We start from the raw sequence: 24,207 nt of genomic DNA on the forward strand, positions 1-24,207 counted from the left end.
TTGAGGGACCGCCCAGTGTACTTCCCCACCTGGACTATGGTCCTCCTAGAGGTGAAGGGGATGTTTTTGATTAGGATGATGACCGTTTTATAATCAGGGGACAGTAATCAGAGATGCAGGACTCCTGCCATGCAAAGGACAACCCTACACAATGGTGAGTCATCCTACATCCTGCATAATTTTCAAACATCCTTCTGGACGTTCATGTACATGTAACACCTGTTTCTAAACATCTGAGTCCAGGACTCAACTCTGATTTATATATAAACACAAAGACTTTCATCATGTGGCTTTAATTTGTTTTTGTTGTTGTTGTTGAGACAGAGTTTCACCCTATGCCCTGAGCAGAGTGCAATGGCGTCATAGCTCACTGCAACCTCAGACTTGGGCTGTGGGTATCTGGCTGCCTCAGCCTCTGGAAGCCCCTGGGTTTTTCATTTTTTTAGGAGTCAGGGTCTCACTCTTGCTCAGGTAAGTCTCCAACTCCTGAGCTCAAGCAATTCTCCCTCCTCAGCCTCCCACAGTGCTGGGATTACAGGTGTGAGCCACAGCGCCTGGCCACCATGTTGCTTAACACATTGAATGTTTCAGGAATACTACTGTGTACATTGAGATAAGCTGGTATTTTGCTTTGTCCAGTGCTTTACCAGGAGGAAGCTTCAAGGATGGAAACCCATCAGCTTCAGTGCTGCTGATGGTATCAGAGTTGCCAATAAAATCACATCATCCCTGTCAACCTGCACATCTGCTGTGGAGCACGGTCAACCTGCATGTCTGTATGTGTATATACCTGTGTGTGTGCGTGCATTTTCTTATTTAGCCCTCAACTTGAAATGTCAAATGGAAAGTGCTACCATGTTCCACTGAACACTGTGCTCACCTATATCCAAACTTATTAATCAAGCAGGGGCAAGCATGTGACTACTGCAGCATGTCTTTCAGAATGGCTGGACCCAAGCATTTACATGCCGTAATATAACTTTCTTTTAGCTGGCTCTCCTTTCATTCTTCTTTGTATTATATTATAGTTGTATTATATTTATGGCCACATTTTGATTATCTGGTGAAAGACTTTCAAAAGAATTATCTATGAATTTCATTTCAGGGTAATAATGAGGCATTATACAATGTTTCTCATAGCAAGGGAGTGTTGTCCCCATGGAGTTGAGCACTCTGATTCACTCTAACCCTGCATTTCCCAGTTGAGGAGACCGAGGCCCAGAAACACAAAGGACCCTCTCATGGTTACGCAGCTCACAGGAGGGGAACTTGGCTTTCATTGTTTGTTCTCCTACCCTGGGCTTTGACGACTTTCCCTGCACTAATTAAGCAACATTATTAATTGGCACAGCCAACAACTGAGCCTTCTTATGGGCCTGCACTGCATTACATGCTATACGGGAGCTGTCGCATGAGTCTTCACGTCAGTGCTGTGACAGTTTCCTCATCTGAGACTCTTCAGGCTATATTTCAGAATTCAGCAATTTTTCAGATTTCGGAAAGGTAATAAGGTGCATGTACTAGACACTGCTCAGTAACTTCTGCAGGATCTGGAGAAATAAATGAACACAGTAACATTTCTGCAGCAAAATGTGTGGCGTTCCTGGTAAGCTAGACAAATCCTACCCATTGCCTCATGGCAGTTCAAGCCAGGTTTCTCAGCCAATGTACTGCAAACATCCCTTTCGTTTCTCAGAGCTTTTTAGATTTTGGAATTATACATCTGTACTACTGTTCAGATTGGACAGATCAGGAATGGGCAGAAAAGCAAAACCAAACCACAAAATCCCTAGAGCAATGTTATAAAAACATACACAATTCTAATCTCCATTCCTCCTTTCCCTGTTTTCCCTAATTGTTAGTAAAAAAAAACGAATTACCAGTAAAACCAAAACTTTCTATGTGGCTGGCCACGGGGAAATAAAAGCTTAACTCTGAGAATCTGGGGATTTCACATGCTCCAGGTTACATCAAGAGCTACTTCCCTCCTCCCTGCTGCAAAGCTGAGAGGCAGTGAGGCGTCGCGTCCGGCATCAGAGAGGCACATGCAGACAAAGTGAAACATATATCCCTGGGGATGTGACCGGTAGACTTCCTGATTATCACTAATGGATACACCCAGCAAACGCACTGGCAGCTGAGAGTAAGGGGCTGCTTGCCATGTGTTGGACTTTACGTGCAATATCTATGAGAGTCCCACAGCAGGCCAACAAGGGAGGCACTGTCTCTACAGAAGAGGAACCTGAGGCCGGGCAGCCACACAGCGTGCACACGGAGGTGGGATGCAAACCCAGCTCTCCCAGCTCAGAAGGCAACATGCTCTGTCCGCACTCCCATGGAAGCAAAGGGGTAAGATTCCTGGGTCCATTCTTGTCCTAACTCTTGCTTCTCCACTCTTTCCATTCCTCTCTGATAGGCCCAAGGAGCAGAAACCCTCCTTATGAACTCTGAGCCAGGTGGAGGTGGCAGGGGCCCTGCAGGCATCCTTGGGCCCGGTGAGCTGTGCCAACTCCACTTTATTCACCAGCCACGTAAAACACAGGAGCTTCAGACCCCAAATTTCCATTCTTTTGGAACTTTCTGAGAAACTCTTAAAACTCATCTTCATGCATGTCTGTCCTTAGCTTTAAGGAATGGGTGGGGGAGAACAGCAGGGAAAATGGCAGGCAGAGGCCGTTCAAGCTCTCTGACCTTGTCCCAAGGCTGCTTCCTAGAGAAGGAGACCAGTAAAGGACAGTGACAAGAAGTGTCAGCAACTCCCCCCTATGGCCATAACGTTGGCTCCCAACGTTATGGCCATAGGGAAAGAAAAAGCAGGATGGCCTCTGATTCCTAACTTCTTGGAGAAGACAATTTCTGCAGCTAGATGAACACTCTACTGGAGGAAAATGGCCTCTTTTAAGGAGGAGCCAAGGTCATCACACGCAATTTTCTTTTAAACAGATAAGGGCTCTCCGCTCCACATAAGAAACACAGCTTATTCCTCTGTGAGAGGAGGAAAAATTAGCACAAAGGCATTGACATGGCCCTCAGAAGGTGAGTGGGGCTGGGGAGGGGTCCTGTAGTTCAGAACCATGTGGGGCTGTGGCCCATCCTCAAAGGGAGCATCCCAGGCTTGCCCTGGCCCTGGGATCAGCTCAGGTGCTAATGCAATTTGAAGTCTGGTGGCTTCACCAGCAACTTCTGGCACAAACCTGGAAGAAGGTCAAATGAAAGAGTGGCCTCTACTGTAAACAAATTTTCTCTGTTGCCCTCACCACCAGAGAATAGGAATCACTGGCTTTGTGTCAGGAGGAGCTGGGGGGAGGGTGGTACTCCTGTCCTGGTGGGGAGGAGGGCAAATGCTAATCTTACTGTAGCTCATAGGACAGTCCTATGAATAAAGAATTGTCTTCCTATGATGCCCTCATGCTCAGCGGAGACTTGCTTGGGTCCTTCATGGACTGACCAAATTCTTCCCATTTTCCCCTCATTCCAGACTTTCCAGTGGCGTGGCCTCCTTGCCCTTCCTCACACTAACAGAGCAGGCCCCTGCCTCAGGGCCTCTGCACCTACTCCTTTCTTATTCTTCCTTTCTTCAGGTCTCTGCTCAACCGTCATCTCCTCTAGAGAGGACTCTGTTACCCCCTGCCTGAAATAGCCCTTGTTCCTCTACTCCTGACCCTGCTTTATTTTACTATATAGCTGCCCACTACTTAATTTTACATTAAGTATATTTGTTAATTTATTTCCTATCTCCCTTTAACCCTCACTATGAGTATCTGGTCTGTTTTATTCAGCTGCATATCCCTGGCTCTTGAACAATGCCTGGCACACAGTAGTTGCTCAGTAAGTATGTTTAACATATGATGAATTAGGCTGACTCACGTTCTGAGAAATTAAGTGAAACCTGGTCACCCAATGGCCACCCAGGATACCCAGAAGGAGATCAAGGAAGCCACCCTTACATCCTCAGACTCAAAGACGTGGCAGATCATCTTGTACTGCCTTTTCCCATCCTGGGATGGGTGCGAGGCTTCCACGTTCTCCTGGGAGTTGGAGCGGGGCATCCGCCTACGGGCCATCAGCACCACAATGTTCCCGATGTCTGCGATGTAGGAAATGGTCCTCAGAGGGTGGTCCATCATTGTCTCCTGGAGGCAGGAGGAAAGGGCAGTTAAGTCCGGCACAGCATCTAATGAAGGTGCCACTTCATAGCCAGCCAAATCTGGTCCACACGCAGGGTGGGCTCCAGCGCCCACTACGAAGACCTATTGGCAGACCTATGCCCACCCACCCACCCTCAGGCATTCCCCTCGGCTAACCAAGAGCAGGAAATGACCTACAGCGGGTGAAAAGAAATAAGAAATTTCAAATATTTTACTACTGGTATAGACTCTTTGGTGGGGAAGTTTTAAAAAAAGAATAAAAATATAAACAGCATGGTTGTTTTGTTGTTTTAGGGTGTGTGTGTGTGTGATTTTAAACAAAATTTCTCAAAGTGCTAGCCTATCCATGTTAACGAACCTTTTCATAAGAACTTATGATCTACAGACACCTGAAGAAAGCTCATCATCCTTAATCATCAGAGAAATGCAAATCATAACTACTTTGAGATATTACCTAACCCCAGCAAGAGTAGCCCACATAACAAAATCCCAAAACCAGAGATGTTGGCGTGGATGTGGAGAAAAGGGCACACTTCTACACTGCTGGTGGGAATGCACACTAATACGTTCCTTCTGGAAGAATGTTTGGAGAATACTTAGAGACCTAAAAATAGACCTGCCATTCAATCCTATAATTCCTTTACTAGGTTTATACCCAGAAGACCAAAAGTCACAATATAACAAAGACATCTGTACCAGAATGTTTATTGCAGCCCAATTCATAATTGCTAAGTCATGGAAGAAGCCCAAGTACCCATCGACCCACGAATGGACTAGCAAATTGTGGTACATGTATACCATGGAATATTATGCAGCCTTAAAGAAAGATGGAGACTTTACCTCTTTCATGTTTACATGGATGGAGCTGAAACTTATTCTTCTTAGCAAAGTATCTCAAGAATGGAAGAAAAAGTATCCAATGTACTCAGTCCTACTATGAAGGTAAATTATACCTTTCATATGAAGGCTATAACCCAACTATAGCACAAGACTATGAGGAAAGGGCCAAGGAAGGGAGGGGGGAGGTTAGGGTGGAGGGAGGGTAACGGGTGGGGCCACACCTACCGTGCATCTTAGAATGGGTACAGGAGAAACTTACTAAAGGCCGAATACAAATGTCTACATACAATAAGAGAGTGCCATGAAGGCTACGTTGAACAGTTTGATGAGAATATTTCAGATTGTATATGAAACCAGCACATTGTACCCCTTGATTGCACTAATGTACACAGCTATGATTTAACAATAATTAAAAAAAGAAAAAAAAGAACTTACGAGGATGCTAAACAACACCTATGCTTTAGCATTTCCCTTGAGCTTTAAGAAAGCAGTTCCATATCCCAGTCAGAAGGAGGCACTGCAAACACTTCTATAATAGCTCATAAGGAACCCAGCACCTAGGGACAGCTTCTCCGCAGACACACATCACCACCAAACTTCACCTCGGGGGAAGGTGGCACCAGCTGATACCTGTGTGTCTGCATTCAAGACTTTGATACGCTGGGTAGAAATGAAGAGATCCACCTCGGTCATTGGCTGAGATTCACCTTCAGGAGCCTGAGAAGAAAAAAAAGGCATCAAGAGAAAGTTTTACTACACTCCCCTAACCTAGGTACATAAGGAGTAGGTTAGCTCACACACAGAGGCACCAAGACACAGTCACCAGAACGGCAATGCAGACTCTAGGATTAAATTGCCAAAGCTGAAGCTATCACACAGAGGATGGACACATGGACGAGAGTTAGCATCTCCAGGTCACAGGGAAAAGTGTGGAAGCCCTTTTGCTTCCTCACTTAGAAGCAACCAGTAGAACCAATAGAAACAGTAACCCAATGAAGTAGATTTCTCATACCCAAGGACCTTGAAGAAGTCACTTTGAGTTTGCCCCTGCTTGAACTGGTGGGGGATGATATTGATAGCAGGTGCAAATGGGGCCACTGGGATGCAGTTCTGGTAAGAGGGTCTTCATGTACCACCACAGAAACACAGAAGCAGTTGCCCACTCCTGAAGCCACCCCATTAAGAAAGAGCCCCAAAGCCTCAACATCCCAGGAGTAGTTCATAAGCTCCACAACCAAAAAAGCAGTCTGGGTCATCTAGGGGTTAACTCTGCACATGTGAGGTTATCAGCGAGTTTTCTTTTTTGCATCCAGCAATCTGACAGATCCACAAGTCAAATGTAACTGTAATTGAACGTACCCAGGTCCCTGCCACATCAGTGCCCCTGAAGAACTTCTACACCACTGCATGATACATTTAGCATCTCCAATCTGCTCCCTGCCGCTCCTCTGACGTGAAATGACTAATGAGCAACAGAAAACGGCCACTTTAGGCAACTGAGTTTGGAGAAACGCTGGCTTATGGGGCGGTTCAAAAAGAAATCTGAACAAAAACTTGCTGGATGCAGAAAACAAAAACAGAAAAAGGCAAAACAGAAACAAATGAAAAGAACAGGCAGAACACCAAGCTGATGAAGTTGTTTGTACTGCACCTTCTTCCTGCTTTTGGCTAATTTCTGGGCCATCTGCTTAGCATGGAACAAACAGAGATAGGAGAATAGTTAGAAAAGAATTTGCAGAGACTCAAAGTTGAAAAGGGAACTGACCCACTAGTACCCATTAGTGGTAGAAAGCATTTCTGTGGGAGGAAGGCTGGCTTTAAAAATCCCACTCCAACTGATTTGCTAACTCAGAATTTAGTTGATGATGGGGGCAATGAGATGAAGGAAATGTATTGAGGTACTTCTTATACTTAACAACAATTGATCTTTATAATGAACCAACTTTTGGTTCTATTGATTTTATCATACGCCTGTTTTTCTATTGAATTTATTTCAGCCTAAACCTTTTTTTTTTTTTTTTTTGTAGAGACAGAATCTCACTTTATGGCCCTTGGTAGAGTGCCGTGGCCTCACACAGTTCACAGCAACCTCCAACTCCTGGGCTTAAGCGATTCTCCTGCCTCAGCCTCCCGAGTAGCTGGGACTACAGGCGCCCGCCACAACGCCCGGCTATTTTTTGGTTGCAGTTTGGCCGGGGCCGGGTTTGAACCCGCCACCCTCGGTATATGGGGCCGGCGCCTTACCGACTGAGCCATAGGCGCCACCCCCAGCCTAAACCTTTATTTCCTTCTGCTTTCCTTGGGTTTAATTTCCTGATTTTCTTCTCAGCTTTAAGGTAACTTTAAATTATGGCTTTTCAAGCTTTTTTCTTTTCTGATACAATGCCACGAATCTTCCTCTAAGCACTGCTTTGGCTATGTCCGACAAATTTAGGTATATGGCAATTTAATTATTTTTCCATGAAAACATACTATAATTTCTATGGTGATCTCTTCTTGGACCTTGGATTAGAGTTGTATTAATAATTTCAATATATTTGGGGGCTTTTCTATTTATCTTTTTGTTACTGATTTCTGAGTTAATTCCATTGTGGTCGGAGAATATACTTGGTACGCTTTCGATCTTTTGTACCATGCTGAGGCTTACATAGGCCAGCCAAGAAGATGACTTGACTGTGTGAATGTGTCATGCGGACTTCAACATACACATTCTACAGTTGTTGGAAATAGCATTCTACCAATGTCAAGCAGGTCAATTAAGTTGGTTCAGAGTACCATTTAAATCTTCTATGTACTTGCTGATTTTCTTTGTTGGTTTGTTCTACTGTTTGTTGAGATGTGTTAAAATCTGCTGTTTCATGCTGTGCTGTAAGGTATATGCCCATTTCAGATGGTATGCTTTATTGTTGAACTGACCCTTTCATTGTTCTTTATCTTGAGTAATACATCTTGCCTTAAATACGTGTAATATAGTTCACACCTAACTAAAAATGGATGTAATATTCCCCTATTACTCACAATTAAAAGATTAATATAGTTGATAAAAGCAGGGCTGGACTGTCTAAAACGGAATCCTGGCTCTGCCACCTACTAGTTGTATGACTTTGAGCAAACTATTTAGTGTCTCTGTGCCTCGTTTCTCCATGTACAAAATGGGGATAAGAAGAGTATCCACCTCGTAGGGCTGCTTTGAGGATGAGATGAATAATACAAAGCTCTCCAAACAGTGCCCAGAGTATTAGAGGCGCTCTATTTGTGTTTGCTGTTATACGATTATAGTTTACCAACATCATGATGTGATTTCCTGGCTTTTGCTAAGGCTTGCTATACACGTAGATCTTGCACCGATGATGGTGAGGCAGTGGCCAAACTGCAGATGCTGGTGTGATGGGAGCATGGTGCATTTCTCGGTACTCACCTGCAGGAGAGCTCTTCTGCCTCAGCAGCACATCTCTATTTCATTAGTGACTAAAACATGTTGCCTAGACTGCCTCACTGTAGAGAAACTGGATGAGTCAGCCACCCAGTCACCAAATAGCTAGTCTTAGTTCACCTGGGAAACTAGGGCATCCCCGTTGACACATAGACACCCCACAGCTCCCACTGGTGGCCGTGAGTTCAGAGTGAACAGTCTGCTCTGAAAAAGTCTGAAGGTAGAAATGCAAGTTATCCTAACTGCTGTACAGGGGAAGTTCCCCAACCTGACAAGCAGGCCTAAGCTGAGGCTATTCCACACCTGGGTCACTTATAATATGCATGACAAACGGCTGCTGTGAGCCTTTAATGTTGGTTTTCTACCTCCCCTGAAATGATATGGCAGTAACACAGGAATTTCCATTCCTTCCATATCAAAGCCTAACAACTGTTGGTCACAATTCTTCACCTCTAGGCAACTATGATTTGAAAGAGCCCTACCAAAGGAAAACAGGTCCACCATCAATGGAATGTCCAATTTTTGCCTTTTTGCTATAATAGGTGATAAGGAAGAAGATCCAAAAATCAAACTGAATTTTATTATTTCAGTAACTTCTGAAATAATTTTTACGAAGTTAAAAATATTCTATGCATTTGGAGTAATATTACCTTTAAATCACTTACGATATTCAAATGCCCTGCAACAAATTATAATCAAGCAATTAGATGTAACACAGCCAAAGGTGAGGGGGTCAGCACCTAGAACGTGAAACTGGAGGAGCAGAGAGAGGTCCAAGAGAAATAGAAGGCCACTATGCATCTTAAAGCTGGGAATGACAAATCCCTGAATCTCATGGGATTATCATGGGTGTCCATGCACCACCCGCCTGGGTCTGGTGCAAAGGACAACCTGTGACACCATCTATCCATAACATTTCTTATTTACTGTTGTTAACACACTCCAGGTTAGTCATAGCAGGGACCCTCCTGCCTGTTCTGTCTTTTCTTTCCCTAGTTGACATTTACTGAGCACTTGATATGTGCTAGAATCCTTCTAAGCATTTCACACATATCAACCTAAAAGCGACAGTAACTCTGTGAGGCAGGCACTACACGATCCTCGTTTTTCAGAAGAGGGAAATGAGGCACAGAGAGGCTAATTAACTTTCCCAAGGTCACACAGCCGTGATGTGGCAGAATCGATATTGAAACCCAAGCCATCTCACTCTACACTTTAAACCACTAGTTGTTGGACCTGACTAAGCTTCTCATCTGTAAGATGTCTTCTCTGTTTGTAAGATGGCGTTAATCACCCCTACCTCGCAGGATTCCCTACTTCCTCCATTCTGAGGAGTAAATGGGGTAACACAGCTGAAGGGCCTGATGTGTCAGCATCCTCCTTACTCATTATGGATTCCTTCAGGCAAGATGGGAGATGACGTGGCTTAGACCAAGCTACAATGATAGAAATTTCAATTCTGCAATGAAATCATAATTTTCGACATTTAAAGGAAATCATAAAAGAATAAAACAATCTGGTCTTTGGGACAGGCTAGTAAAGCCAAACATGTATACATATGAATATTTGATAATGAATGCTTTTTACAAAAATGTGTGTGCCACAAAACACCTAAATACTGTCTATGATATAATTGCATGAGCTTTGCAAATATAGCGGGAATGGAGACACAGACACTGCACTCTGTGTGGACATGAAGCTGTCTCCGGGGCTCAGGCAGGACTTAGCAGGCCGCCCTGTCATCTGGTTGAAGAGCAGAGAATGAAGATGAAGTGCAGGGAATGACAGCGGAACATAAGGATGGAGATGTGGCGGAGGTGAGTGGGAAGAGGAGCGAGCTGGCTGCATTGGCTCCACGTTTGGTTCTCTCTAGAGAGGGAGCAGGCGTGATCCCCACACCCTGGGGAGAGGCATGTTTCTACATAGGGCACATTAAAGACTGACAGTACATGGGGCAGAGCTCTCTGCAGAATTTTCTCCCAAAACATGTTCCAGAGAATACTAGCAACAAGACATTAGCGTAAGTATCTATCACATGGTGATAATGTATTCTGTGCTCAAATGATTACAGGAACTGCTGCACAGGACTTAACGAACCTTTAAGAAGAAAATATGTAGCAAATATCCGAAAATGAGATCTACTGGGTAGTGTTTTTCTTTCTTTCTTTTTTTTTTATTGAGGCAGAGTTTCACTATGTTGCCCTCGGTAGAGTGCTGTGGCATCACGGCTCACAGCAACCTCCAACTCTTGCCTTAGTCTCCCAGGTAGCTGGGACTACTGCCGCAATGCCTGGCTATTTTTTGGTTGCAGTTGTCGTCGTCGTTCAGCAGGCCCAGGCAAGGCTTGAACCCGCCAGTGTATGTGCCTGGCGCCATAACTGCTGTGCTATGGGTGCTGCCTGGGCAGTGTTTCTTGAGCTCATTTGCCAATGGAACCCTATCAGTGACAAGTACTCAGCTTGACTGGGAGCTGCAGAACAGAGCAAAGATGCTTCTTAACGCTGGAGTACCACCTTTCTCTAGGGTAGTGGACATCAGAATCTCCTGGAGGGCCTGGGTCCCCACTTTGGGTACTCGGTAGGTCAGGGTCAGGCCTAAACACCTGCATTTCTACTAAGTTCCAGATGCTTATGGTGCTGGCTCAGGGATCCCACTTTGAGGATCACTGCTCTAATGCATTACCAAGGTATCTGGGGGCTTCCTGCGAGGATATAACTTCTCAAAAATGATGCACAACAAAGACAGAGAGGACACACTAGCAAAGGACAAAAGATGGTAAAAAAATGTTGGGAAAGATGGCAGACGTCTTCTAATTCTGCTATTATGTTCAGACATGTTTTACTTCTTTTATTTTGGTAGACAGAAAAGCCTTGTTAATTTCAGATTCCTAGGTTGTCTGGTACTAACGTTACTTAAACATTCCTTTTGGCTTATTTTATTAGACTGCATGTTTCTCAAGGTCAAGAACTGTGTATTGGTTAATTTTTATTCCCAAAATGCTTCTCACAGGAGTCAGGAGTCTACACAGGGACAGTTTGCTTTTTGAGCCAAATTCCTTTTTCTTCTCACATTAAGCAGGAAATCTTTGGCCAAACCATAGCTCCAAATTCTCTCTCCATCTGGCAAATAATTCTGTAAATTCTTTGTTAAATTAAAGAAAATAAGAAAATAGTAATTCTCACAATTTCCAAGTATAAATCCTATGAGCAGCATTCAATTCTAGGACACAGTTCTTGCTATGTGAGTGACAGACACCACAGTCAACAAACAGAACAAAAATTAAAGATTAACAAACTGTGGTATATGTATACCATGGAATACTATTCAGCCATTAAAAATAATGGAGAGTTTACATCCTTCGTATTAACCTGGATGGAAGTGGAAGACATTATTCTTAGTAAAGCATCACAAGAATGGAGAAGCCTGAATCCTATGTACTTAATTTTGATATGAGGACAATTAATGACAATTAAGGTTATGGTGGGGGGAAACAGAAAGAGGGATGGAGGGAGGGGGGTGGGGCCTTGGTGTGTGTCACACTTTATGGGGGCAAGACATGATTGCAAGAGGGACTTTACCTAACAATTGCAATCAGTGTAACCTAGCTTATTGTACCCTCAATGAATCCCCAACAATAAAAAATAAAAAAAAAAGCAAAAAACAAAACAAAAATTAAAGACTGCTTTGAAAGGGAAACCTGTGTTGCAGAGTACGTGTCTGCTCAGAGGTGAAGCACCACAAATACCAGGACACGTGGTGAGGTCTCCCTCACATTCATCCAGTCAAACCAACAGTGTGGGGAAAAAGAGAGGGGGACAAACTAGGGATCCCTATGGGGAGTAAGAGAGGAAGAGGGAAGCCAAAAACATCAAAGGAGGAAAGATCTCCACCTTTGTTTAGGTGAAAGCACCAAAGCTGGAGTTATTAATCAGTGATTCGGCTTGAGGTCAAGGACATGGTACATGGATTGCAAAATAAATCCACAGAGCTTTTCTTTCCCCATCCTTCTTGGACGGACGCTGTAAGATCTGTCGCCTTCCTATGCTGTGTACTTTCTGCTGAGGTGATCTAGGTAACTCGCTCCTGAAAGGTCAGTTTGTCTTTAGAAAACAGCATGGTACACGGTAGCACTTCTTGTAGAGAGTGGAGTCTCCTAGGCACATGGGGGCCACACAGAGCAAGCTCACTTGAGTCCAACCCAGGCTGCTCCACACAAATGCTCTTTTCCCCCAGTTTCCCTCTGTGTGCGCTCCCTGACACAGCCGCTTTCTAGGCAGTGCTGAAACGAACAGCCATCTCCACTTACAATCAAAAGGCTTCTGGCTGGGTATTAACATCAAACAAATCTGACGAGCATTTAAATGAAAGTGAAAGGAACACAAATCCAGAAATATTTAATGATAGGCAACAGTTCCTTCCAATGCATAGAAGCACATTGTAAAATGATACTTGTAACTTATAAATGAAACATAACCATTTAATTTTACCACTCTATAATGAATTCCTCAAACTAGACTAATTTGCTTGTAAAAATAAATATATGTTTTCCAGATGCACATTCTGCTCCCAGGCAGGTCTAAAATGTATTTATAAACAGAAAGCCTCTATTGTGCTTGTTCTGATTGACAAAGCCATTTAATTTGGGGTTCAAATGAATTGTGGAACTTTTGGATACCAACCCTTTGGAAGCCTCAAAGTATAATTTCTTATGAGGTGGCCGGACTTCAAAGAAAACTAACAATGCTATTGGATACTACTGTGGAAATATGGCAGAATTCACAGTATGATTGGCCCTACATGGGATCTGGTACAGGGATGCTGCAGTCTACCCTACGTGCTGGTTTATGTTCAAGCGATGTGCCTGCCCTTCTCCCGTAAGGCCATCTGAGCACTACCTGTGCGTCACAGGGGAGTGGAAAGACAGATGCTCCATCTGTAGGAATCCAAAGCTATCAGAAGGCAAATAGGCAAGGTGCCCAAAATGAAATTGAACCTTAGGATTTTGGAAACTGTGATGGATAGAACCTGGGCAAACTAACCTCAAAGCAGCATGCAGTTTTCCATCTCAGGACCCTTTAGTCCTCCTATGGGAGCCAGACGGCTTTGTTCTGTTGCCTGACTGGGCCCTGGAAGCCTTCTTTGATGGAGGCTCTTTGCCATCTTGGTAGAGGTGAATCTTTATCGTGTGGTTCTGTCTTGGATGTTACAGGGTGTTGAGCATACTTGGCTCAGGCCTAGTAAGTTCCCCCAGGCACTGTGACAACCAGAAGCACCCCCACCCATTTCCAAACATGTCTTATGGAGGTGGTCCCTGTCAGAGACCCCGACTGAGGCAGGCCAGGTCTCTGTCCCCTCCACCCCACCACCTGTTGCTTGGGAGACCAGGTGCTGTGTTTGGTAACTGTGGGACACTTGGAGTTAGAACTATGTCCCTGTCATGGACTTTGTTTTTAATGTTTTCTACTCTGCTTGAAATAGGATGTGACCATGCCTGAAAAGTAGCTTGAGAGGTCTGTGTGGGGCTCTTTGAATGCTGTGTATGAAAGACACTAAATTAAGATGGAGAAGCCCCTGGGGAGACCTGCTGGCATTTATCCCCCTCTGCAGGAAGGGGTGACAGGGAAACAGAGTTAGGCCAAGCCTGGACCGGCAGCTCCACGGGAACCTGGGATATTCTCAGAAAGTCTGAGAATCCCAGATGCACCAAGGTTTTTATGGGCTCTTCCTATTGAGAGCCATGGGGCGAGTGGCGTCTCTGTGGCTGGGTGGCTGGGTGGCTGGGTGGGCTTATATGAATTGGACCTTCCCATTGCTCATCATCCCAGGAGAGGTGACGTTTAAGAGAAGACATAAACACTGATACGTGGGCCTCAGGTCAAGTCCTCTGGGGCACAGGCAAGATCTGTGTGTTCCAGATGACATGGCTGAGGGTCCCTGACATGTGGAAGAAACTAGAAGGACCTGTCAGTAATCATGACATCAGGTGCTGTGACAATAGTCATTCTTTAGGGAGGTATAAGTTACTCCTTGGTGTATAAGTACTAAGTCCTAAACCCTCAGTAGTCATACCAAAAGCTGCAGCCTGGCTTACGGTACCACGAGGAGTTAAGAGAAGGGCCAGCTGTGAGCTGGGTGGTGAGATCAGTGGCTAACGTGGAGGCCCAGCAGCAGGAGAGATGGAGGGCAGCCTGGGGAGGGGGCAGTGAAAGGCCTGGACAGTGAACACCCAGTCCTGACAAACTGCAGGCTGCCCGAGCAGCTGCGGGCTCAAAGGCACCATAGTCAAGGGCATCAATGAAATATGAACTATTTAACTTTCACCATGTGGCCCAGCCTGAACATGTGACTACCACAGGAACCAGTTCAGGTAAGAGCCCTGACCAGCCACCTGTCCTCTGCAGGCCTCTCGTGGAATTGCTGATCACTGCTGCCTCCACCTCTCCGGTGTGTCTCACCTGGCCAGGCCTCCCTGCACTCCTGGGGCACCTTGCACCTGCCAGCCCTCTCTCCTCTCTCCTCCCCGACACATGCTGTACATTCACTGCCGAGACTTGTTTCTTCATTTGTGCTGCTGAGTTTGAGGGCAGGGATCTCACCTTATCAATCACTTGTTTTCCACCCTCCCCAAACTCTGCACAGCCCTCCACAAAGACGTGCTGGGGAAGTATTTCTTCTTCGATGAAGAGATTAAGGGCTCTCAGTGACTGTGTTTTGCTTGCCCTCCTTTCTCATCCTGGGTTACCACAGACACCAGGACGCAGCTTGGGAATATGACAGAGGGCGTGAAACAGGGAAAGGCCGCAGGAGGGAACAATCCCCTATGACCAGTTGACACTGGGTAAGACCATCTCTAGTAAGTCCGAGCTTTTTCCACCTTGCTGGAAAAACCTGGCTCTGGTCTCAATTGTGATGCTGAATCTCTCTGTGGCTCTGGGGGAAAATGGTCTCATGGCGCTGGCTGGCTGCCTGGGGGTACAAGGTGCTGGAGATACAGTGGCATTTAGGTGGCATGAAAGCACTTTCAGTGTCCCCTTTGTCCTGGTTTGTCCATGATTCTAGGTGGTTTTGGTGGAGATTCTAGAGCAAACTGCGGCCCGCGGGCCACATGAGGCGGTGTGATTGTATTTGTTCCCATTTTGTTTTTTTACTTCAAAATAAGATATGTGCAGTGTGCATAGGAATTTGTTCATAGTTTTCTTTTTAAACTATAGTCCGGCCCTCCAATGGTCTGAGGGACAGTGAATTTTCCCCCTGTTTAAAAAGTTTGAGGATGCCTGTGAGTTCTACTTTTCTATGGCAATAAACTGGGTCTGGTTGGTTCAAACTAGCTGTAAACGATTTAAACCAGATGAAATGGCTTCTACCTGGATCACGTGAACTTGCTCCCTTTAAGCTTGATAAAACAGATTCAAACAGGTTACTACTGGCTCAAACTAGTTTAAGCTGGGTTATCCTTGCACTGACTTGTACAGACTAGCCAGGTTAGATTTAATCAAATGGTTCATTTTACTTGAAGCAAGGCAGTTCAATCTAGTGTGAACAGGATCAACTGGGTCAAAAGCCACACCACCTAATTTAAACCAACTCTGTAACACGAATGTTTAAGTCACTAACCCCTACTTGTCAGTGTCAATCCAGTGATAAACATCTCACAATTGAGACATAATAGTCAAGATGACTTCTTTCCTCGTTATACCAGCTTTTCAAAGTTTATAATCATTTATTTTTTCTAAATAGATCATGTGTATTCATAAAGACTCCAGTACACTTTGGAGATCTTTTTTCTGTCTAGAACTGTTAGTAGGCACCTGTGTAAGCAGCATTTGTGGTGTTATGTCAGTCCACTCTCCTCTACATCAGGATTAGATACAGAGCTGTGGGCTGACCTGATGGCTTATTCAGGTGCCCACAGCTGCCTGCCGTCCTCCTCCGAGCACCCAGACCCCTCACCTTGATCCTGCTTACTGCTTCCTGGGCCTGCATCATGCGCACATTTTTGGAGGGAGTTTTGTCTGAGAGCAGCTGGGTGGAGCCAAGGTAATTGGCGGCAAAAATGATTCCATCGATCAAGTCTTCAGGGTCACAAGGTCCAGGAACTGTAACACACAGAGCCATGGTGGTGAGTGTAGCCACCCTGGGTGGGCCCTGCTGAATCCCTGATGGCACCCTTGCACCCCCCACACCTCAGTCCTGGCACAGGTGGGCCAGGCACACAGACCCTTGAGCAGGTGAGTTAACCTGCTGATCTAAGACATTTCTCTGTGTCTGCCTTCACCCACCCTTCATTTTAAAATAGAAGGCACAGTTTCTTAGAGTAATTTACTTTACCCGAGCTATATACTGTGAGAAATGATGCGAATATTTACTTAAATTCAAAACACAAAATCCAGCGACAAAGGATATCATTTCTTCTGTTAGACTATGTGCTCTTTGGGGACAAAGGCCATGTCATATTCATTTCTGACTCTTTTGTGTCTTAATATCTGTCACCCAGTTGGTATCGACTAAATGTTTGCTAGATAAATGGTTAGGTGAATAAATGCTGTCTTTTTTTCTTTTTTTTTTGAGACAGTCTCACTTTGTTGCCCTCTGTAGAGTGCCGTAGCATCATAGCTCACAGCAACCTCAAACTCTTGAGCTCAAGTGATTCTCTTGCCTCAGCCTCCCTAGTAGCTGGGACTACACGCACCTGCCACAACTCTTAGCTATTTTCTTTGTTTTTTCTATCTAGCAGGCCTGGGCCAGGTTCAAAGCCAGCAGCCCCAGTGCATGTGGCTGGCGCCCCAACCACTGAGCAACAGGTGCCCCCAATAGATGCGTCTTATTACAATAGAAAATCTCATTTTACAGCAGTCCCTATTATTTTCTATCCTTTCATATCTCCTTCCTCCATTTAATTCATAATGGAGGAAGCAAATTTTCTTTTTTTTTGAGAGAGAAAGCCTCACGCTGTCGTCCTGGGTAGAGTGCTATGGCATCACAGCTCACAGCAACCTCCAACTCCTGGGCTCAAGCGATTCTCCTGCCTCCGCCTCCCAAGTAGCTGGGACTACAGGCACCCACCATAACACCTGGCTATTTTTTGGTTGCAGCCATCATTGTTGTTTGGTGGGCCCAGGCTGGATTCGAACCCGCCAGCTAAGGTGTATGTGGCTGGCGCCTTAATCACGTGAGCCACAGGCGCCGAGCCAGCAAATTTTATAAATCAGAAAAACAGAATATTTTTTTTTGTCTGGACTCTCCGGATACTTGTCCAAACTCCTATACTACTTGAAATCTGCAAGACAGATAACATTATCCCAAAGCCATGGCCCCATGCTGCTAATTTCACTAACTTACAGGCTAGAATGTTCCTGCCCTGAGTCCACACACAGATCCATTCCAAGGAAAATCAAAATTTTCTGTTCTCATTTACCAGCCTTTTAAATCTAACCAAGCTTAAATATTTTAAATGGGGGCCTCTGATTCTAACCACAATCACCTGAAAACCTTACCCCACATTAAAAGATGTTTAGGACTACCATAATTTTCTAGCAGGTTCACTAAGAAAAGGTTTTAATTCTATGTATTTTCTTTGACTTGAATTCCGTATCTGAGGAGACTAAAATATACTTTTTAAGCTCCTGTCAAAACCTCAAGGTCTTAAATTAGATAACTTGAAATGGAAACAATTTGCTTTTTCCTCTCGTAGACTAATCTGAAATGGTTTTTATCTGTAAACATCAAGCTCGTCTTGAGCTTCTATAGCTGCTTCCCATGATAAACTTCTTATCAGGGTACACACTTAATCTATTCATTTTTCTAAACTAAGGTGGTTGTTGAAACAAAGAAAGTGTTTTAGGAAGGGCCTTCACAAAGCATCCGTGTAGATATTAAATATGTTATTTGTCTTATTTTCCATCTTTACAGGGCAGACTTCTGGACAAACACTGAGAGTGCTACACAGTCCCAAACTGCCTCCACGACACACTGGTCATCTAAATACTTCTCAGCAGCCACAGGGGCCTTCCCTGAAAGGTTTAGAGATGTGAGAAGGATTCAGGCTATTAACAACATACAGTTTTAGTCATATAGCAGGGAAGGATATAAAATACTGTATGGACAGGTTTGAACCCACACTGTACTTTATATAAAGTAAAAAGGCTTGGTCCTCTATGGTAAGTTCCTAGTGATACATTTACAATGTTACTTAAACATGATCCTTTTTGTTAACTGGACATTGAAAAGAAAGATCTCATCTTGGATACCTAGTTTTTTTTTTTTTGTTTGTTTGTTTTATAGTTTTGGCGAGGGCTGGGCTTGAACCTGCCACCCCTGGTACATGGGGCCAGCGCCCCACTCCTTGAGCCACAGGCGCCACCCTGGGATACCTAGTTTTTAAAACCCTTCCATCTATTTTTAAAAAATAGAGGCCAGGTGTGGTGGCTCACACCTGTAATTCCGGTTTTGCTGGGAGGCACAGGCAAAAGGATTGCTTAAGCTCAGAAGTTTAGGGTTATAGTGAGCTATGATCGTGCCACTGCACTATAGCCTGGGTGACAGACCAAGATCCTGTTTCTAAAATAAATGAACAAAAAATATATATACATATAAGTAAGTGTTTTAAAAAAATCCTAAATTAATCTTCTCTATGGGATTTCCAATATCATATATTCATCTCTGACTTAGCTGTATTCACTGAACGGGTCTCTTTTCAACTGCAGTAAGTGTAGCATAGTATGGGGACATGTTTAAAAACAATCCTAATACTTAAATGACTGTAGACAGGCCAAGCAGCCAAATAGTGGACTTGGACAAACTTTGAGACGCGATCTCATGCCAGTTATCCTTCAGGGAAACTGACTGAAATTGAACACCACTGTATCACACCCAGCACAAGGGAGGCCTAATTTCCTAAGTTCACTTTAGGCTTGGTGCTAGCATATTTTTAAAAAGTTTTTAATAACTAAAGCTATAATGATCCCTTGTCAAAGTCTTGCAGGTTTCATTCATTCTTGCCTTTTGGAACATGTTTTTCCCTTCAGTGATGCCTCTGGGCTGCTCTGCGGATGAACAAGCACAGCGTTACCTCCCTACACTCAGGTCAATCCTGAACTTGAAACTACCTGGGCCTGGAGCGATGGATGTGAAGGAGGAAGGGGTTTCTCAACTTCTGAAAACTTCCTGTGGTTCTCTCATGGAATTTTAGAGTTTCATAAAAATGATGCAAATAATGTACAGGTCACTCAAGAAAGAAACGTAACTAAACCAAAACTATGAGTTAGTCCCGGGCTTTGGGCCTGAAGGTTCATGAAGGTTGATGAATCTTGGTAACTCATTCCCAGGCACTGGAACACACTGACGGGATCCATGGGCCAGATATAACCTTGGAGAAAGTCTAGGCATTCTCTGGCCTCCAGAAAAGCCTCGTTCATGGAAATGGCAAGGGGTGATTCCGTGTGACAAAGAAATAGGCATCCCCCTTTGGGTGGCACAGCCTCAAGCTGGGGCGCAGAACTTGGGCTGAATTTTGGCCCTACTAAGCCTTGTGACTGGGTTTCTTGTGCAGAGAATAGCCTGCACAGCCACCTGTGGCAGCCTGAAGAGAAGGCTGGCTCCAGGGAGAACCATGGAGCCAGCCAGCCGGTTCACGGCCTGGCTCTGCATTGCTAACTGCATGATCTTAGACAAGGTACTTGTCCTCTCAAAGCCCAGCATGGGGATAACAGTAAAACCCACTTCATAAGACTGTTGTGAGAATCCAATGAGCTAGCACGCAGTAAAGTGGCTTAGAACAGAGCTCAATTCCTATTACTAGCTCATCCTAGTAATAGATGGGGATTATTAAGGAAGTCTTTTTTAATAAAAGGACGAAAATTTCTCCCATATTTAAAGTTCATTCCAACTTGAACTGTTCTTGATGAACATAAGAGGTAAACTGGGCTAAAAGTAAGGAGACCTGTGTTTGAGACTTGATGTGACCATTATTACAAAGCTGTCTTGACACTGGGTAGAATCCACATTTTCGCCTCCTGCTTCAGGGTCTTGATCCACATAATAAGCCAAGGCAGGGAGGAGGATTTGGGAGAGGTGCTCAGCTCTTGTCCTTTTAGTCTCAGAAACCAAGATGGTTTCCACTGTGAATAAATGACTTTGTGGCCTTTCTTCTCCACTACAATCTCATATCTTAGTGCTTTAAAGGCCCCCAAATACTAAAAGATTCATGAATGACTCAGTGCTCAATATTTTCTTTTCAGCTCTTACCTTCAACGTAGGTCGGGAACGAAGCCAAGCTTTTTCTTGACTGTAATTAAGACAAAGAGATTTCAAAAAGAGCAAAGCATGATGAAATATGCATTAACACAACTCATCCATGCAACATGAAAACTAAATACATCACCATGGCAGTTATCAGCCAGTCGTTGACCATTTAGGGTTAGAGAAAATGAAGTGTGGACAAACATAGGAATTTTTAGTAAAGTTACCTAAGATCCAGAACAACGTCATTCATATTTTGGGTCATCTGAAAATCTTAACATTTCACAATCAAGAAGAGTTCTCTGTTGGCTTAAAAAGATTCCCACAGACTGAAACCTGTAGTTAGTAATAGCAATAAAAAGGGCACCATTTATGTCCTTGAGAATCTGCATTTCCACGTGAAAAACTGATTAGTAAAAGCAACAATATTATAAGCTGAAATTAAGAATCCTCTTAGAGAATTTTATTTTCTGTCTTTGCCACAGTGATCTCTCACTGTGCTAAACATGTATGAGAGTTTTTAGAAATCTCTTCCTTTCACCTCTTACTGATTTATTTTGGTTGAAAAATTCTACTACATACATCATTATTGTGTGCTACCTTACCAGAAGAACACAGCAAAAGAGCAATTAAAAAACCCTGGAATTTCTTCTATTAAGCAACATCTCAGAGCACAGGTCACTCTTCTAGGAATACTTGGAAATAGAGACAACAGCCAGACTTCTTCTAGAAGAAGCCAACAGGATGGCAGCTTACATGCTGCTCTTGGAGGACCAAAAGTTACTACAGGCTTTTTTCAGAAACAGATGTTCTCGACATAAATTGGAGTGGCATAAGAGTAGGAAATTCATTCCTGCTCCAACTACTAATAGAAACTGTAGCTAGGCGGCGCCTGTGGCTCAAGGAGTAGGGCGCCAGTCCCATATGCCGGAGGTGGCAGGTTAAAACCCAGCCCCGGCCAAAAAAAAAAAGAAACTGTAGCTGATATGTCTGGGGCAGGGCGGTGCAAGCATTGCAGGAGAGCAGAGAGCTAATATTAAAGACAAGAGTCCCTAAAATGGGCAAAAGGTAAGGTTCTCATGGTCAAGATTTTCATTGCTGAGAATCTACCAGGTTTCAGGTGATTATTTAAAAACATGCCTTTACAAGAAAGGGTACCTAGCATGAGACAGCTGGATGCTTAATTGTTTTACCTGAATAGATGGCATACTCTGGGGTGCCTGGGGGCTGCAGGTGGAAAGGGTTCTGGGGGAGGGTTGGGGAGCAACTCCATATTCTAGCCCTTTACACAGAAGATGGGAATGGAATGGCAAAGAGATGATCAATGAGTTAATACTCGCACAACATTCTAAAAATAGTAGTGTGATGTGAAAAATCGGGGGCAGTTGAAGAGACATGGTTTTAAAACTTTAACTCAATTCAGGACAGTGACAAGAATCCAACACTAGCCACACAGCACACCTCACAGAGCAACTCTGCAGTCAAGCCGCTGCAGTGCGAGGCGCTCCCCGGACGCAAGGGCAAGGGCTCCTCATGCCACGGAGGGCAGGGTTCCTGCGCACCAGGAAGGAAAGGTTCCTGGCTGCTGAAGTATTTGTGGAAAAAATGCACATGAAGTAAAAGCTGGGATATGTGGATGGGAGGAAAGAAACTCTCACTTCAGCAGAGCTTTACCTGAGGGAGAAGATAGGCCAGGTGAGGGCCAACAGCTAAATCTGGTTGGTATAAACAAAAAATAAAATAGCTCCTAACTTTATGGTGTGCAGGTGGGAGCTAGCCTCTTTGTAAGGGTCAAAGACTTTCAAATGATTATTTCCCAACCATCTCGCTACACTTGACCCAAGTAGCCAGAGCTCTGGGGTAACAAGAATTTACTGTTAAAACAAAATGATTTCGCCTCCAGGCTCATCTAAGAAGCTGGTTCAGATTTTCTTGGACTGTTAGGATACTTTTCTGACTGCTAATCTTGAAGGCTGTATACAGATTTTGGCAGAAGCTACAAAAGAATTACTTTATATAGCTCCAAAAAGCTGCCCTTTTATTTAGAACTACAATGGAGGGCATTTGTCCATTTACTTATTCTCTATTCATGGCTCATGACTAGCTTTCTTTAGTTTCTGGGGTAGTACATTTTTGAAAACAAAAATAAAAAGAATTTTGTGAAATGAAAAAATTCTGTCATTATTGCACACAAGGAAGATTTTCATCATTATTTCTAAGGATATGCAGAAATGTGCCAATTCTTGGAGGAACCGAGAAACCAACAAATTTGCCTTGCCTGTTATATCTGATCAGAGGCTGAACATTCAGATGTCTGATCAGCCCTTTGTTTCCTCACATGTGGACTGAGATGAACATCAGTTGACCCTTCATAGTCAAGAATTAATAAATACACTTGTTCTCAGAAAGCTAAAGGCTAACATCTATAGGATCTTTCTAGGGGTCACGTAAACCAAACTGCATGAAGAGCTTGGATTCCTGGCAATTGGAATAATGACACACAGCCGTGCAGCCTGTGACCTGCAAGCACTGTCCACCTAGGAGTAGCAGACCGTGTCAGTTAAGCACAGGGGTCCTCAGGCTCTAGGTTCAAATTCTGGCTGATCACTTGTGAGCTCTGTATCCTCAGGAAAGTTACTTAACCTTTAAGCTTCCTCAACTTTTGATACCTACCTCAAAAAATTAGTTTAAGAATTAAATGAGATACTGTGATTTTCTCAGCACAGTGTCTGAAACATGGTAAATGTTAAAGAAATGGTAACACTCACTACTATTACACAATTGCAGCCAGCTTTCTCTTCTTCTATTTGTTCTCACCCGTCCATGTGCTACGAGTAAAACATGAAGCAAACTGGGAATGGTAGGACCCGCAGAAACCGTGACCCTGTCACTCTGTTCCCATGGCCAAGGATCTAAGGATCAACACCAGAGGAGTCAAAAGTATATTTCTAGTCTAAATTCTAACACTGATGTCATTGCAGAGAAGGTCTCTCTGTGTTTGCCTGGTTTGATATGAACAGATTAACAAAAAAGAATATACTTCTCCCTTGCATAAATATTTAACGGCAAATATATGTGTGCTCAATGATACTTTAAGGGTAAATTTGCACTCCCTTTAGAAGCAATCAGCCACTCAGGTTAAAATACAGATTGTTTTCTTCCACTGTATTTAATATAAAATTATCCGCAAAAGGAGGGAAAGTGAGACCATCATTGAGTATGTGGTTTAGCTCTTTAATACATCTCCCCAGCATTGATTAGCAGCATCTACATTTAGATTATGGCACAGGCCAGTATTTACCTGATGGTACTGGTTCCCAAAAAGGTGTGGGTGACAGCCAGTTGTAAAAAGGACATCAGATACAGGAGAAGATGGTGGCTCCCCTCAGGGGAAACACCTGCCCTTTTCTAGTCCCAGGGACCTCAGTAGGAGCAAGTTTAAGAGCATTCTCACTTAAACATTCTCCATACACAGGGCAACTATACGAGTTGATGTCCAAAAGAAACACATTGCAGAGCTGCACAGTCCATTAGTCCAGGTGTGGCTAT

At 44.0% G+C, this 24,207-nt stretch overlaps 1 protein-coding gene across 3 annotated transcripts in view; it reads right to left on the reverse strand.

Annotated features, from left to right (window-relative positions):
• The window catches only part of APBA1 (amyloid beta precursor protein binding family A member 1), a 248,861-nt gene that overhangs the window by 16,754 nt on the left and 207,900 nt on the right, over positions 1–24,207 (reverse strand). For 2 of the 3 annotated variants that reach the window (XM_053574724.1, XM_053574713.1), the window contains exons 4-8: positions 20,665–20,704; positions 16,372–16,517; positions 6,640–6,672; positions 5,619–5,705; positions 3,948–4,133 (exon numbers count right to left, since the gene is read on the reverse strand). In XM_053574724.1, coding sequence (XP_053430699.1) covers positions 3,948–4,133; positions 5,619–5,705; positions 6,640–6,672; positions 16,372–16,517; positions 20,665–20,704 — 492 coding nt within the window. The remainder of the gene's footprint in view (positions 1–3,947; positions 4,134–5,618; positions 5,706–6,639; positions 6,673–16,371; positions 16,518–20,664; positions 20,705–24,207) is intronic. The other variant, XM_053574718.1, reaches the window with a different exon arrangement.

Source organism: Nycticebus coucang, chromosome 2, assembly GCF_027406575.1.
Source record: "Nycticebus coucang isolate mNycCou1 chromosome 2, mNycCou1.pri, whole genome shotgun sequence".
NCBI lineage: Eukaryota > Metazoa > Chordata > Mammalia > Primates > Lorisidae > Nycticebus > Nycticebus coucang.